This window comes from Polyodon spathula, chromosome 18 (assembly GCF_017654505.1).
Source record: "Polyodon spathula isolate WHYD16114869_AA chromosome 18, ASM1765450v1, whole genome shotgun sequence".
Lineage (NCBI taxonomy): Eukaryota > Metazoa > Chordata > Actinopteri > Acipenseriformes > Polyodontidae > Polyodon > Polyodon spathula.
In genome coordinates this window covers 1,346,170-1,364,142 of record NC_054551.1, presented here as the reverse complement: position 1 = coordinate 1,364,142, position 17,973 = coordinate 1,346,170, and the positions used below count along the sequence as shown (strand labels likewise).

Below are 17,973 nucleotides of genomic sequence, written 5' to 3'. Positions count from 1 at the left end.
CTAAACTAACTAAAGTTATTATTTATTATTATTATTATTATTATTATTATTATTATTATTATTATTATTATTATTATTATTATTATTATTATTATTATTATTATTATTATTATTATTAGTATTATTATTATTATTATTATTATTATATTTCTGTCATTTTGTTTTAGTGCAATACCACCCAGGTTAATGGTGAGTTTATTATTATTATTATTATTATTATTATTATTATTATTAGTTTAGTAGTTTTAGTTCCTTCTTTCATGTTTCTTTTTTTTCTGATTGTTATTGTTGTTATTTTTATTCAATGTTTTATTATACTGTCATTTTGTTTTAGTGCAATACCACCCAGGTTAATGGTGAGTTTATGTGAAATGAATTTGTTTGAAAGTGTATATTTTAATTAGGAATATTTTTCATAATTTTATAACTCCATTGTTTTTGTTACAGGAACTCAAACATCATACCAGCTAATCCATTCAAAACATAACACTTTTTGTGCAAATGTTAACAGGTGAGTAATTAGACAAATAAACCATAGCTAATCTGACAACATCAGATACCAGCTAATCCATTGAAACATCATATCAGCTAATCCATTCAAACATCATATCAGCTAATCCATTCAAACATCATTCAAACATCATACCAGCTAATCCATTCAAACATCATATCAGCTAATCCATTCAAACATCATACCAGCTAATCCATTCAAACATCATACCAGCTAATCCATTCATACCAGCTAATCCATTCAAACACCATACCAGCTAATCCATTCAAACATCATACCAGCTAATCCATTCAAACATCATACCAGCTAATCCATTCAAACAACATACCAGCTAATCCATTCAAACATCATACCAGCTAATCCATTCAAACACCATATCAGCTAATCCATTCAAACATCATACCAGCTAATCCATTCAAACATCATATCAGCTAATCCATTCAAACACCATACCAGCTAATCCATTCAAACATCATACCAGCTAATCCACTCAAACACCATATCAGCTAATCCATTCAAACATCATATCAGCTAATCCACTCAAACATCATATCAGCTAATCCATTCAAACATCATACCAGCTAATCCACTCAAACACATATCAGCTAATCCATTCAATCAAACACCAGCTAATCCATTCAAACATCATACCAGCTAATCCATTCAAACATCATATCAGCTAATCCATTCAAACATCATACCAGCTAATCCATTCAAACACCATATCAGCTAATCCATTCAAACACCATACCAGCTAATCCATTCAAACATCATACCAGCTAATCCATTCAAACATCATACCAGCTAATCCATTCAAACATCATACCAGCTAATCCATTCAAACATCATACCAGCTAATCCATTCAAACATCATACCAGCTAATCCATTCAAACATCATACCAGCTAATCCATTCAAACACCATACCAGCTAATCCACTCAAACACCATATCAGCTAATCCATTCAAACACCATACCAGCTAATCCATTCAAACACCATACCAGCTAATCCATTCAAACATCATACCAGCTAATCCACTCAAACACCATACCAAACATCCACTCAAACACCATACCAGCTAATCCATTCAAACACCATATCAGCTAATCCATTCAAACATCATACCAGCTAATCCATCAAACACCATCAAATCCATACCAGCTAATCCATCAAACACCATACCAGCTAATCCATTCCATACCAGCTAATCCATTCAAACATCATACCAGCTAATCCATTCAAACATCATATCAGCTAATCCATTCAAACACCATATCAGCTAATCCATTCAAACACCATATCAGCTAATCCATCAAACACCATACCAGCTAATCCATTCAAACATCATACCAGCTAATCCATTCAAACACCATACCAGCTAATCCATTCAAACATCATACCAGCTAATCCACTCAAACATCATATCAGCTAATCCATTCAAACATCATACCAGCTAATCCACTCAAACACCATATCAGCTAATCCATTCAAACAACATACCAGCTAATCCATTCAAACACCATACCAGCTAATCCATTCAAACACCATATCAGCTAATCCATTCAAACACCATATCAGCTAATCCATTCAAACATCATATCAGCTAATCCACTCAAACATCATATCAGCTAATCCATTCAAACACCATATCAGCTAATCCATTCAAACATCATATCAGCTAATCCATTCAAACATCATATCAGCTAATCCATTCAAACATCATATCAGCTAATCCATTCAAACATCAGCTAATCCATCAAACATCATCAGCTAATCCATTCAAACATCATATCAGCTAATCCACTCAAACATCATTTCAGCTAATCCATTCAAACATCATATCAGCTAATCCACTCAAACATCCATTCAAACATCATATCAGCTAATCCATTCAAACATCATATCAGCTAATCCATTCAAACATCATATCAGCTAATCCATTCAAACATCATATCAGCTAATCCACTCAAACATCATATCAGCTAATCCATTCAAACATCATATCAGCTAATCCACTCAAACATCATATCAGCTAATCCATTCAAACATCATATCAGCTAATCCATTCAAACATCATATCAGCTAATCCATTCAAACATCATATCAGCTAATCCATTCAAACACCATACCAGCTAATCCATTCAAACACCATATCAGCTAATCCACTCAAACATCAGTTACCTGTATAGAGTTTGGATTTTCTTTTTCTTTAAAAGAATCTTAAATTGATTTTTTCCAGAAAAAAGTGACTTTCCACAAATCATGTTGTTTAGACTATTCTCTCTGTTTTATTTCGATATATTACAAACATATTCTAGGTATTCTAGAAATAATTTTGCTAAAAAATTAATTATGATTTTTTTTTTAATATATATATATAGCACTTTAATAAATTCCTTCCTGGCAACTGGAGACTTCAAATGGCGCTGCAGTTACACCATTACCAGCTATGCATGTTCTTCAGTAAGTTTCCTCTTAATGATTTCTATACAGTACCAGTATATTAGTTCAGACAAAGAATAATTCACACAGCTGATTGAGTTCAACAGGGTGAGACTGCAGATATTGAGGCATGTAGTGAAAAATTATATCTCGAAAACACAGCCTGTCTCTTTGGGACTTGTGGTGAGAAATTTGTATCCTTGAATGTAGAAACAGTATTTATATGTAATGGTATTGTTCCTTTTGGCAACAAATATCTTTACTGAGGAAACAAACACTACAATGAGCTGGCATCAGAGAGCCTTCATCACTTGGTCTAAAGCACTAATTCATTTTGATCATGTCTTTCATAATTAGACCATTGGGGTGTGATTTAGTTAAAAGGTAACTTATATTCAATCCAAATCAATTGTGTCAAGTCTTAAGGTTTACAACGCTTCTACTCAAAATAACCTTTTCCTTCCCCAGTGATTCTCTCTTTAATCTGAAAGCATCAATTACACCAGCCTGCATGTATACTCCACCTTAGGTAGAGGTTGTGTAGCTCTGTTTTAACACTGTATTCTCTTTTTGTTTTAGGTGGTCAACATAACTGAAAGCATGCTGGCTGATCTGTTAAAGTGCCCAGTTAACAACAGTGTGAACTTCACAAAAGAAGCTCTGAAGCTGTTCTTTACCAGAGTATCTGGAGTACTGGATGGAGCTTTGCATGCCTATACTAACGAGGTACAGAAACAATGCAATAGAAAATCTTGTCACACTTCATTTACCTTAAAAATCTCATTTTCCCACGTTTCACACACATATAACATTCGGCTAACATTGAAACTGTGTGCCATGCTAAATAAGTCACCATGGATCTAAACGCAAGTTTTTCCTTTACAGACCACTACACCCAGTCTGTCTAAGGCTCTCATCCTTGATGTACTGGGAGAGTTAAGAGTTAACAGTTTCAGCCCTGAAAACTTAACAGACATGGACTTCATCAAGCAGTGGTTCCTAACGAGATTCAAACCATTCCTGGCATCTGCATCTGTGGATTTCTTATCATGCTTAAGCACCAAAAACTTCAGCTGTGAGACATATCAGGCCGTGTATGTAGAGACTTTGTTTACTTACATTTCTACACTTATATGTATGATAAATCTGGTGTTGCATGAGGCTTTGGAAAAGCTTGTTCTTTCTGGTGTATTTTTAGACGTTAGTTCAACTGTATTTGCCCAGCTTCAGATTTTGTGTATTTATTGTATTTTCAGTTCTGTGCATGGCTGGAAGTCATTGTTGCTGTTTTACTGACATGGTCATCTACAGACAATGTGGATTTAACATTCCGTTTAAGGTCCTTGTCACAACTACATTTCACAGAAAGGGGGCACTGTGTGCTATGCTACAGTTCTATTAGAAAAAGAATTGTGAAGAAAAAAACAGCATTAAAGGGGAATTCATGTGAGTTGTCTGTGCAGCCTCAATAAAACAGATTAAAAGATTAAATTATATATAACATTCAATGTTTTCCCTTTTACAGAGTAACTGGGCTCAATAACATATTTTCAGTTATGGACAACAGAGGGCAGAAATGGGGATACACATTTTTTATAAAGCCCTTCTTATCAAGATATAACGCATCAGGTAATAAAAAAAAAATACTTTTAATTGAATACTGTCTTGCTTTGTACATTTTGGAAGGGTAAAAAGACAAACTAGCTCCCCCTGGGGGGGATAATCTCTGTCACCTTATCAGTGCTATCCAAATCATTCTGTGGCTACAATTGCTGTTACCTCTGGCCAGATTTGAGAAGCTGTTAAAGATGTATACTTCCATTTAACAACCATCTCTCATATTTCCATATCTCCATTTTACATCAAGATATCAATAACATGACTCATTTAAACTTGCTATGCAATAGGTAATATAGATCTATCGATCTATCTATTTATACCGCTTATATATATTAGAATCAATATTCATATATAATATATATATATATATAGATATATATATATATTACACATTAATGTGGGTAAAAGGTAGATTTCACACAAATCACTTATCATTACGCTGTATACAATGTGTTTTCTAAATTTTATTTTGCCTCACGTGAACCCTATTATCCTGCTTCAGAACCATTAATTGGTTTCAAATCTGTCTTAGTTAAAATAGTCCCAAATTAATGGAATTGTGAAACAGGTCATGCGTTTCACTTCCTGTGTATCTTACTGTTTTCTTTTATCAGTTCTTATTTATTATCTTCCCTCAGGATCCTCCTGCACTTCCAATATCACCAGCAGTCGAGACTGGCTTCAGAAGAACTACAGACAGTTTGTTGTCTTTGCCAAGTACAGAGATTTGGTTAATTTGAACAGCAACTTCAGTGGGGTAAGTAGCTCTTTTGTAGGTTTTGTTGAGGAAAAAAGATTTTAATGCAACATAGATTGATTAATAGTGTATATGCACAAATGCTGTATCTTATCCAGCCAACGAGCGATGCAGGATGCTGTTTTTTGATACCTGCAATGAACAGGCATAAATAACATTGCCCATAGGGGGCGATGTGCATATGGTACAGCTAAGTGTGTACCAAAGGGTAGTGATGAGTAAAATGTTCAATATGAGCCTTTTTTAATTATATTATTGTGCCGCCCTGGCCAAATACCCTTTTTTATTATTATTATTATTTTAACAATTGTTCTGAATGCTGTTTGGTGGCTCTTAGACCAGTATTCCCAATGTTTTTCTTTCTGGTTCAGGTTTGCTTTCCCAACAGGAAACCAAGCCAGCCGTTATTTTCCTTTAGCAACCTCTTGGTACCAACGATTGACAATCACCTCTATATAGCAACATACAAAGGGCAAGGGGAATTCTCTGAAAGGATCTTTATGTACATACATCTCTATAACAGTGGTACCTCTTTAATACAGTGTATTAAGGTGCTGCTTATTAATGTTCTATAAATGTTTTATAAACATACAATATATGCTTAATAACTATGTTATAGATGTAATTACATATTTATAAAGGGCACAGTTTTTACACACCTGTTATACTTTGGGATGTTTAAATGTGATTCCAGCTATGGCTATTGCATGGTTATAAACCATCTATAATGCTTTATTAACAATCTATAACATAGTTATTAAGCATATATTATACATTAATAAACAGTTAATAAGCAGCACCTAATAAAAAGTGTTATCAAATAACTTAAAGGAAATGGCTGACACAGGAACAAAAAATATACCCGATTATGCTCATAACAGCCTGCTTTATTTTCCCTTCAGTTGGAAGCACTGGATCTGCTTACCCCAGTACAGATAGCAGAACTGACTCTGGACCCCAAAGTCGGTGCACTGGACAAAGTGGTGATCATGAATAAAATCATTGATGGACTGAAGAACCGTTCACAGGACAGATCGCTTCATGACTTCTTTACACATTTTGCCCATATTACAATGCAGGTAGGTCTTACCAGTTAATGGAAAAAAATGCATATTGATGTAATTTTCGCCAACAAAAAAAATGAAGTGGGGATCGGCATATGGTTATTTGAAACAAATTGCGAAGGACATTCTTTAGCATAGATTTTTGAGGGGATCAGAATCTGGAGACAGGTGACGGTCTGTGTTTCCTACTTTACTCGGATAACATTAATGGTGCTTACTTTTTCATGAAATCGATACTTCTCATCAAGTGTTAGTTTTAGGAGTTGTGCCTTGTTAACATATAAAAACTGACCACTGTACTGACTTGTGAATCCTTTGTTCAGAATAACATGACCGTCTTCAAGAACACTGCTGTGAGAATGGCCATGCTGGACCGTACCTTTGTCGCCCTGAGTCCTGCATTCCCCACCTTCAGCAGTGCCATGTGGAAAGACTGGTTCCAAACCAAACTAGTTCTGCTGCTGCCCAGTGTCAATCCTGGCACTCTGAAAGCCATACCAAACAACATCACATGTGACTCCTACCAAGAAATGTAAGCAGAACTGCAGAACTGGTAATGCTTCAGCCAGATACCATTGGTGACAGAGTTTGGTACAGAGATCTAAGCATGAACTTGGGGTTGTACATAGCTAGTACCTGGGGTATTGTATTTATCTATGTCCTGATTGTGACACCCATAATCAAGAGTAACATGATATACTAGAGAAAAAAAATATTGCACATTGGATTTGAGGTTTTCTTCATTTCCTACAGCAGAGAAAATGTATGGCGCTAGCTGAAAGTTAATCATGCTCATCTTCTTGTTCCTGACAGAATCAAAGGGCTTGATGGTGTATTCAGATCTCTCTCTCCAGAACAGTCTCGGGTTGTGTTCAATTTCAGCAAGAACTACTTGATGCAGCAATCCCCTACAGGTAATCTACTGGACAGTGAATGTAATAGTTTCAAAGACCTGCCCTATTTTTTTTGAAGATTTTTTAATACAGTACATGTAAATGGAAGGACATCATTACTGGGTAATCTGGCAGCTCCTAAAGCTTAACCTTGATGTCTTTACCCCCAGATCCAGCTCCACTACGCTGCTACACAAATAACAGCTTTCTTGCGTACATGAACAATACCTTCCTCAACTTCAGAAGTTTCCTTACTCTAACCAGCATCCTTTCAGTGGCTCCAGAAACACGTGCAGCAGAGGTAAAAGAAAACTACTTTTGACTTGTCATAGTTTTGTACATTTTAGAAGTTATCATGATCATCTTTGCTCTTATAATTTTTAACATAGTAGTGACACAGATGTAATCATAATTCATGCAGGGTCTCACCTGCTCATTTAGTTTTTGAATAGTATGTTATAAATTTATGAAATTTGAAGGGAAGTGAACATTGAGTATCAGTTATACATCATGTGAAATAAAGCCTGTCACCTGTATTTTCTTTCATCTCTATATTCTCTTCACCATTGCGCTTCTATTTAGTCTTTTGTCTTTGTTGCAAGCTGAACGTTCATCAGGAGCGCACACAAAGGGTCATCGTAACCTTTTAACATCCTTCCATTTTCATTTCAGCTGGTGAACACTGTAACACCCACTGAGCTAAGTCAATTTCTCAGTGTGCCTGAACGCATTGACAGCCTCACCCTGCTCACTGAAGTTTTGAAAAACTATACACAATTACCTCTGTTCATTGACGATTTTAATGGGAGGATTTCACAGGTAGGATGCAAGAGATTACTTTGTTTCTTCTCAAGCAGAAATTCTTAAAAGAAACTTGTGAGCAGTCATAAAGGTTTGTATTTTATTTCAATGTATACAGCAGTTGTCTAGCCTCCCAATGTTGACAGTTTGGGATAGAATGGCAATCAATGTATCAACAGTTCAAATGTTGCAGGAAATTCCCTACTCATGTATTCAAACTGTACAGGTACCTCTCACAGTGGCGATCTTGTTAGAAGCTAATGCTTCCTTATTTGTTTACAGGTGAACATGTCGAAGGCCATCAAATCATCCATCCTGAGGGCAGTTTGGACGACGGTTCTGAGCACTGATAGTGAAGCTGATCTGGATAAATGGTTTAGCACAAGACTGATCCCATACCTGGAAGCTTTCGACAAGAACCTCATTACTTCCAGTGACACGCTGGCTGCCAAATGCTTGCCATTCAGGAAACTGTAAGCATGTCATGAATGTAAAGTGGATGGTAAAGTAGCCAGTATAAAGGTGGCAGGTGGGAGTGTAGAGCAAAGCTTAATTCAGATGCAGTAATTGTAATGTCTTGTAACTTGATTTGGGCTTTATTTAGGTGTAGGTAAACATTGCTAGAGAACAAATCGCAAACTGCCAGAGGATTAGATATGGCATATCCAGAAAAAATACAGAGATTTACAGTAAATACCTGATTTGTTTTTACCATCAATAGCCATTTGCTCTTTACAAAGAAACTATGCTCATCATGCTTTGATATGAACTAAGCACCATAGTTGTAATACTGGCATTGTAAATATCATCCATAGGGTTCAGGTTCTTGGAAACAGCAGCAGCTATTATACAGACTTCGACAGGAAGGATGTGTATGGCACAATTAAGTCATATCTTTCAACAGGTGAGTCATTTAAGAGCCAAACTGTGTGGCACATCCACAGTGAAGTGACACATACTGTACATATGAGACCAGTGTATTGAGCACGGGCACCTCCGACATGTGATTACCTTGCATGATCTTAAAGGATTGATGGTCCCTGCTGTGTAATTTATTCAGTTTATGAACCATAATCTATACATGTATCCAGAATACAAGACCATTAGCAGCAAATACATCTCCACAGTGCATCAGTGTGAGTTTCCAATATCATAGTCATGCTTGTCACTGATTTGCAGGTTACATTTCCATTGCTTTCTGTCGTTCAGTCACACTATAAATGTATGTCTATAGCCCTACTTCTGCATGGAAGCAGACTTACACTACATTATTTAACTGTGTATTTTTAGCAAATGTTTAGTAATTGGCACCTAAAAGATTCTGCCTCTTTTTCTTCACCACAGGCACAAAGCCGAAGTGTTACAATGCTGCAGACCCAGTTCTGAATTCAACTGCTTGGTTTGCTAATTACCTCGGACCATTCATTATCTTCAGCAGCCAAAATGACATAAACATATTTGGTTCGACAGAACAAGTGAGCAAAGTTTAGTTTTTTTTACAATTAAAGTATAGTGTGTTTTTTTTTTTCATTATTTTATTATTAGTCCTTATTGCCGAAATGTATATTATGAGAAAATGTTGGCATTGATTATGTCACATTAGTTTTACTAATATGTTGCATAGTAATTCCAAGTGCTAAATAAATCTATTTTTGTTCACCTGAATAGTTCAACCAATAGTTTTTCCTCTTGTCATCTGACATTCTCAACCTAATTCATTCCACTGCAGCTTAAGATCTTTGCGGATAACTCTGACAATCTGAAGCTCATGAGCAATGAACTCATCCCTCAGGATGTCCGTGCTCTCTACAGCTCATTGGTGTTTCATCAAAATCCAGCATTTAGTATTACAGAGTAAGTCTCATTTAACCTTGCTCTAGTTCTAATTCTTGTTCTAGTTAGTTAGTTGTCATAAGTCTTCTTTTATCACACTCCAGAGACAGTACTCTCATTGTCAGCTGTTGTTTTCTCTAGAAACTGCTCATTTATTCCAATTTGACACCTAGTGAATTCTATAGTTAATAAAAAATTCAAAATGAATCCTGGTGAAACCCCACAGGAACAGCAGCTACTCCAGAGGGACTGATATGAATTTTTCCAGTGTTTTAAATGTTTCTGGTTGCTGTTTTAGGCTTCCTGGTGCGCTCCTTTGTTTTGCCCCAGACTCTGGGTACTCTTCTGTGAAACCAGCTGAGCTGCAAGCTTTGTCAGAGAGGTTGATAAAAGCTTGTAACAAGACTCTGGATTCTGCGGTAAGGTTACAGGCTGGATGGTTTTCAGGTTTACCTTGGCAAGTTCACCAGTATTTTGAAAGTTAGTTATTGATTTTACCATTCTTTAGCTCTGTTTACCAAGCTTTCACTTTTTCGTAAAGTGTTTACTGCATGACAGAAAAAGGAAAACAAAAAGCAGTATTGCTAACTGTTGTTGCTTTTCCTCCAGCAGCTTGAACTCTGCAACAGTTTTAGGAGCTGAAAACAATTTTAAAAAAGGTCTAATTAAGCAAATGATGAGTTCAATGAAGGGTCCAGCTAAGAGCTCAGTTGGAATGAAGACCAGCAGACACAGGGGCTCCCCCAGGACCACAGCTGGGAACCATTGGTATAGAGGACAGATCTCAAACCCCAGTGTACTAGAGCAGTCATTTTGAAAAGAGCTTTGAATTTAAAGTTATAAGTGTAAAAAGTTGTCAGGACATTAACAATGAAAAGAAAAATTATAGGTACGTGTAAACGAGTGGTTTGCGGTGCTCAGGTGTACAAGTGATTCAGGGGCTCCAACAAACACACACAAAGTTACAGTTCAAACAGCACTTTAATATTGCACTTTGCTCAGTTTGAGACTGTCAAAGGCTGACTCTACCCAACACTGGGTACTGACAGCATATAACAAAAGGGGTTGCAGTCCCAAAATAATAAGACAGACACGCAACACAGACATAAAAACACTTCTCCAGACTGTGTGTGCTCTTTGTGGAGATGTTGTGCTCTCAGAGCTTTGAAACAGGCTTTAAAGTTCTAAGTGTAAAAAGTTGTCAGGATGTTAACAGTTACAGGTACATTATTTAACAGTTGTAGCAACACGTGGGGATGTGTAACTGTACTTACTTTTTAATACCATCAACCTTAAAATCATTCAAAAATTATTCTTTTATGACCTCTCACAGTGCAAGTCAGTAAAGTATTTCTTTCAGTACTAACAAATAAAACATTGGCAGTATTAAGATCTGCCGCTGTTAAGATCAGTTGAATAGACCCCAAAGTGTGACGCTAAAGAAGCAAGTCAGATTTTCTCTAGAATTGTCCTTACAATATTATTTCATTATTGTTAAGAATTTGCATTATTATGGTAAGATGTGCATTCAATGTTAATTATCTTTGCAGAAATACTGCATTAAACCACTCTGTTCATATAAATATTTTAATCGTAATGTATTTATTTTGTCATAGCTTGACAATGTAAGTTCGCTTACATCTCTGGGAACCCTGGTCCAAGGCTTGCCTTCTAACACAATTGCGAGTGTTAGCCCAGCTGTCGCTCTCAGCGCCGCAAATGATCCAGCTTTTGTTCAGAACATCATTAGAGGACCAGAAGTTCTTCAACAGATATTTATTAACAAGGTATGTGTGTGAGATTCCACTGAAAATATAACTGTTTTACGCCTTGCCTCTGATAAAGAATATAGTAATCACATGATATTGTATTGGTTAAATGCATTTTAATTATGATTTTATTTTTTATTTTTTTATTTCAGATCATTACTGTGAACAGCGATCCCAACGTCGTGTTGCAAAACATTCCTGATGATATGGCAGGTCTAATTCCATTGCCTTTATTGACTTTCTCGGGAAACACATTTAATCTTGAACAAATCGAAAAGAAAAAGTGGAAAAAGGAACAGGTCAGTTGGATATTGAACAACCTCTATTTAAAGAACCTACAGCACAAACTATGCAATGCTTGTGCTGGGTTCTTTTTAAAGGCTCCAGTCTCAAAAGATGTAATGTATATATTTAGGCTTCTTGGAGAAATTCTGATTCCCAATAAAGCGAGAGTGGAGTTGAGCACTGAATTTCACTTCTGTTTTCTTTAGTAGACCTGTATGCATGCATCAGTTTACCAATTGGGAGCAAACCACAAACATTTATTTTAAATTATCTACACTCTGGTCCAGGCAATATATCTAAAGGCCATTCATCTATAAATTATATCTAATAATGTGATTGCACTAACACTGTTGTCTCTGGTTTTCTTTTGTAGGCTTCGTTGTTTTTTCACAAATTAGCATCCAGTACCACCAATTACACTGAGTATGTTTTGTTTTATTATTGAAATGCCTTTGAAATACTGTTGTTTATTAACCCATCCTTCTATTAAAGACTTGCTGCTATTTTAGCGGTGAGATGAAAGCCCATCTTCTTCCTCATTGGTTTACACCCAGTCGTTTAAAAGCTTGGACATTCTTCCTTTGTGAAGTTTCTTTCCTCCTCCCCTCCACCCCTTTTTCGGCTTGATTTCCCTTTCAAGTGTCGATGGGTCCCACCGCCTGGCACTGCTTCAGAGATCTCACCTCATAGAATGATGGCTCCTACATTCTGGGCCACAATCCTTCCCCTGAAAAAATATTCTAATGTTTAGTCATGTTGTTGCCTCACTTAGTGATGTCTCCAATCGCTCCAAATGCTTCTAAGTTCTCATTTTGAGATTATATTGACTGTACTTGTTTTGATGTGAATCCCGACTTTGAGCTGTTGACCGCTTTTATTGCTTGCATGAACTTTTTACTATTTTTTTGAACCAGTCTTTCCCCATATATACTGCAAGGATTCAGCTGCAGTGCCGTGCAAAGCATTCCAAACAACAACACTGTCAACATTGTCAAGGCTTGTAGGGGTAAAAAGGTACCCCTAGTGGAGGACCAGGTGAGTTTATAATACATAAGATTAGGATTGTACAGTGTTTATCATGACTTTATAATCAGCCTGCTTAAAGATCACAGAAACTCGTGTACCGTAAACCTGAGAGAACTGTGTAGTACCCAGTCATCAAATACATTGCGTTTTCATTTGAAACAAGAAGTCGAAAAGCTGATATGAAAATCCAGATACCAGGTTAGCTGGACTGTCACACTAATCCCATTTTCGGTATTTGCCAGCTGTCCTGCATGGCTTATCACGTCGCTGCAAATGCATCACCACAGGACTTCACCAGCTATCCTGTAGACATGCTACTCTATTACCCGTGAGTCGTTTTTTTTTTTTTGTTTTACATTTAACAGTGGCAGGTTATGCATGAATCTTATTATAATGTTATTTACCTTACTCTATATACTTACCCATGTGTGTGTATGGATAGATTTACATTATGATGAATCAAACTATTATCCCAGCAACTGGATGACTAACAATTATTAATTTGATTTCAGCTACAGTCAGATTCCGTCAGCAAACTGCCGATCATACTTTACGGAAATTGGTGGTGCAAACTTTTATGTTTTCTCCGAGACATCAAATAGACCAACTGCCCTCACAAACTCTGCTAAAAACTGTCTGGTAAGTAACATATATGAGAACAGGTGTGTGTGTGTGCGTGTGTGTGTGCGTGTGTCAGTGTGTGTGTCAGTGTGTGTGTGTGTATTCAGTATGTCTGGATACATTGCACATGGTAGACATATGCAAAGCTGATTGAGCAACAGGCTAGTGTTGTGTTACTTTTGAAGTCTATTCTTCTAATTTCTTCCAGGGTATAACAGGCACCAGTCTCAGCAGTGCAGATTTAAATGTGCTGAACAATATGGTCTGTATCCTGAATGGAAGCTACATTGAAAACTCGGACAATCTAATCTTGGAAAAACTCAAGAAGTGTGAACAACTCACTGCTGGACAAATTGCATCTGTTCAAAAAGTACTTTTCAGCGGCACTACAAAATATGGGTATGTGTACACACATAGTTCAACTAGTTTTATATTAGACTGTAAACACACAGGAATACTTCAGCAACCGTTGCCAAAACACAAGCCAGAAAAATACAATTCATACTTTGTTAACACAAAAGGGTAGGCTGGTATACATAACAAATCCCATTTGTTTCCTTAAAGTCTAATGAACTTATCATTATTTTACTTCAGAAACTCTTCAACTTGGACACAGAAGACACTGGCAGACCTTGAAGAATTGCCTTTGTTCCTAACAAGCGAGTTTTGGTCCAAGTTCAAGCAGGTAGTCAATCACTAAATATCATATATTAGAAAGCAGATTAATGTCAGCGGTGTTATCAAAGCTGAGAACAGAAGGTGTATCAAAGTTGGTCAGATCTGCTTTATTATTTTCCAGTTACAAGTGTGTGGTACATGTTATACCCAATGCATGGCACAACCAACAAGCCAACCATCTTCGTACTTTGTTTAACAGGACGACAGAAAAAGCTTCCTCAAAGCCCATAACAATGTAAAAAAAAGCCTAAAAAAAGAACTTTTTACACAACTTGGTCTGGCAAGAAGAGTAAGACGTGCAGCTGGTAAGTAGTATCTTAATGTTAGTAGTGTGCCCATGCTGTACATGTTAGCATACACAATGCTGTTTAACAATGGACTGGAATTCTCTCTTTATTTGTGATGCATGTAGAACATATTTCATTTAAAAGTGGTTTTATAATTTAGTGAACCCAACTTAACTTCCTCCTGATTTTGTACTTCTGTTTTCAAAGCATGCACTGCTGGAGAAATAACAACGGCCAAGATCAACGAAGTTACTTTCCCAATTGATTATGATGAGACGCAGTTCAGTTTGTGTTTGGCAAACAGCACTGTGAAAGACAACCTGGCACTCTTGACTGAAAAAGTTTTGGTTGAAAATTATCAGACTGTCCTTTTGCAAAAACTGAAAGAGGTAAAATACTATATAATAATAATAATAATAATAATAATAATAAAATAATAATAATAATAATAATAATAATAATATAATTATTATTATTATTATTATTATTATTATTATTATTATTATTATTATTATTATTACTATTTTAAAAACAATACTAATAATAGTAGCAACACTACTTCAAATAATGTTAGTAATAAAATAATTACATCTATTCAATTCATTCAAATGTTCAGACGCATGTCAGTTAAAGAATTGAATTCAATGTAATATTTCACACACTGTGTGGTTTTTTTTTTTTACAAAAATGCAACAAAAATATGAACACTTCACTGCCCCCAGACGCACCATACAAACTGACAATTTGTTAGCTGGCTAGTTAAATCAATCTTATCTCTTTAGAGCACTCTTGTCACTTGTTGATTTTAGCCATCGATTGTGTTTTTTGGGAACATTTATGGCATTTATATTATTTGTTGGAAGAAATGGACAGTGCTGATCTTGATTCATACAGGCGTACAACAACAGCATTCCTGAGGATCAACTTCAATTGCTTGGTGCCACTTCACGAGTGGCCTCTGTAGCTGACATCAATTCATGGACCATCACTACAGCTGATACTCTGTCAGCTTTGATGAAATCTGAGGATGGCAGATGGGATGCAGATAAGGTAAACACATTCTCTCATTCCTATGTTTTGTATACCGTATATCTTTGTCTGTCTTAACCATGCTTTATAGAATTATCTATTCTTTATTCTGTAAGTTATTATATTATAAAGATTAACACACGTTGTTCAACATCTAACCTTTCCACACCTTTTTGTTTTAGAGTGCAGCCATCATCACAAAATATTTAGCTGCTGGCAAAACCTTGGATGCTGTAGCACTGAAAGCTATTGGCGGTGAGAACCTGTGCTCTCTTAGTCTGAGCCAACTGAAAAACATTACAGCACCGAACCTGAGGTGAGGGGATTCCCAGGCATTCTCTGGGTCAGTAGGGTGCTAGAAAATGCTATAGCTGCACAAAATTAAAGAAATACAAAGAGCGCTGAATTGTTGTCTTTCATTTATACAGAGATGCAGGGGCTTTGGATATTTCTTCATGCACTCCTGAGAAAAAGAAAAAACTGTACAATACAGCTTCTGCAGCTTTGATCAACCAGAGGAGTGATGTGCTGACTTACTACAGCCTCATCAAGCCCTATCTAGGTGAGTTCCACTGCTCCAGCTTGTAATGGTTTCAGACCTTCTCCTGGGTCATTCAGTTCAGTTTTAGTCCATTTTAATTGTATATTTAAGCAATAATTTGTTTATAAGTATTGTGTAAAACATGCTGGATTCTGATAACTTATTTTAAAGTTCGGAACATTTACCATCGAGATCACTGCAAAAATCATTGCTGTTCACCATTCAAGAGAAAGTGCCCGTCGATGAAGCCTGTACCGTGTGTTAGTTGACTGGGAGTGATGCGCACCTGCAGAGCCTTCATCGAGAGGGCACTATCTGATTGGTTGTAAAGGGTGTGACAGCCTATAATAAAGTGTTGATAAATGCTGCTTTTAATTTCTGACTCAGAATATCTTTAAATCAACATATACTTCAGATTTCTTTTTTATGTTTACAGTGGTATAATTCAAGTTTATTGCCTTAACAAATATGTTTAAGACAAAACAATATTTACAGATCCATACTGTATTCCTATAAAGTAAACTGTTGCCTTTTCTTTTTTTGCTTAGGTGGTGCTCCTCTGGAGGATGTACTAAGCATTGCTCAACAGAACATTAACATGGACATCACAACTTTCAAGAACCTTGACAAAGACCTTATCTTGGTAAATGGCTATGCAGACTAAAAACCTGTCTTAAACAGATAGATTACAGCCCTACAAGGTTATAAAAACAGAGTGTAGTTTCTTTAATAGGTTACACTGTGGTTAACATAGTTTAAAACATAACACACCATGAAAAAACTAATTGTTTTGGTATTTTTATGATGTAGTTTGGAGATATAGTCTGGGTAATACTGTCACTTTAGATGTTCTTAAAAACCTGAAGTGTAATAGGGGTTGTAATGGCAGTGTCAAAAAGCGTCATTTATTTTATTTCACAGAAACTCAGCCCAGATACAGTTAAAAATCTTCTTGGCAATAACCTGCGAGATCTTGAAAGCCAGGTGAATGACCCTGTGATAAAGGAATGGCTGTCACGCCAGGCACAGTCAACATTGAACTCTCTAGGGGTGTCTGGAGTCACTGGAATACCAGACCCTCTTCCTGTTGGTGTAATAACAATCCTGAAACCAGGTAAGTCATCAACTGTCTTTTCTCCTTTCTGTGCTTAATCTGTCACAGTACAGGTGGATAGACTACTGCAGTTTGCACTTTCATAATATGCAGCTTTACTGTTAGCTCCAAGAGGTTTCAAATGTTTATATGGAAAGGTTGTTCTACCAGTGTAATGCATGTAATAATGCAATGTTGAATCTGTTTTTGCCTTTTATCTTTTTTTAGAGGCAGCAGGAGCGAACCAGCTCGTACCTCGTGTGCTACAGACGCTCTTCATTGGCATGCTGACAGCTGCATTGCAAAAAGTTCTGTAACTTGACATTGTTGATGAAAAGTATGCATTTATGAAACAAACTATGTAATAAAATATATTCTGCCAAGTGTCTTTTGCTTACCTTTCTGGGGGAAAAACCACTGCCAAATGTTTGGACACTGTGAGAGGGAGGTGGTTTAATGCAGTGTGATTGTTGCATATGAATTTTTCTGATGCACTTTTAAATTCTCTTTTATTTTTAACTGTTAAAGCTTTCATTTCTCTCTTGTTTTACTGTGACCCTGTCATATAAGGGGATTCATCGTGCCACTGCCACTAACAAGAAGACCGCCATGAAGGGAATAGAATAAATCAGATAGACTTATTGGATTAAGATTTTCAGGAAATGTAAAAAAAAAAATAAAAGACTAATTAATCAACTTTAAATTGACTAATTGGCCTGATAT

General features: G+C 36.2%; 1 protein-coding gene and 1 long non-coding RNA gene across 2 annotated transcripts in view; both read left to right on the top strand.

The window, feature by feature from the left end:
- Nucleotides 1-190, top strand: part of LOC121294082 — a 5,612-nt gene extending 5,422 nt beyond the window's left edge. The window contains exon 4 of the long non-coding RNA XR_005946692.1: nt 168-190. This is a non-coding gene — a long non-coding RNA (uncharacterized LOC121294082). The remainder of the gene's footprint in view (nt 1-167) is intronic.
- A 304-nt stretch (nt 191-494) lies between these two features.
- Nucleotides 495-17,633, top strand: LOC121294081. Its single transcript, XM_041217635.1, has 32 exons — nt 495-511; nt 2,893-2,974; nt 3,533-3,679; nt 3,839-4,047; nt 4,479-4,582; nt 5,212-5,330; nt 6,233-6,409; nt 6,718-6,926; nt 7,208-7,308; nt 7,458-7,588; nt 7,960-8,106; nt 8,371-8,561; nt 8,904-8,992; nt 9,433-9,563; nt 9,818-9,942; nt 10,220-10,340; nt 11,538-11,708; nt 11,843-11,989; nt 12,349-12,398; nt 12,890-13,010; nt 13,244-13,329; nt 13,514-13,640; nt 13,831-14,021; nt 14,217-14,307; nt 14,500-14,605; nt 14,795-14,976; nt 15,482-15,637; nt 15,799-15,932; nt 16,045-16,178; nt 16,706-16,800; nt 17,079-17,271; nt 17,479-17,633. Exons 3-32 carry the CDS (start codon nt 3,554-3,556, stop codon nt 17,565-17,567), a joined length of 4,053 nt encoding a protein of 1,350 aa, XP_041073569.1. The 5' UTR covers nt 495-511; nt 2,893-2,974; nt 3,533-3,553; the 3' UTR covers nt 17,568-17,633.
- The last annotated feature ends 340 nt before the right edge of the window (nt 17,634-17,973 follow it).

Bases quoted from the DNA above. Each gene is read 5' to 3' on its own strand.
- LOC121294081 (XM_041217635.1), top strand. From the start codon at position 3,554: ATGCTGGCTGATCTGTTAAAGTGCCCAGTTAACAACAGTGTGAACTTC. The intron at 6,927-7,207 runs GTAAGCAGAACT...TGTTCCTGACAG, and splicing joins TGTGACTCCTACCAAGAAAT to AATCAAAGGGCTTGATGGTG. The intron at 7,309-7,457 runs GTAATCTACTGG...CTTTACCCCCAG, and splicing joins GATGCAGCAATCCCCTACAG to ATCCAGCTCCACTACGCTGC.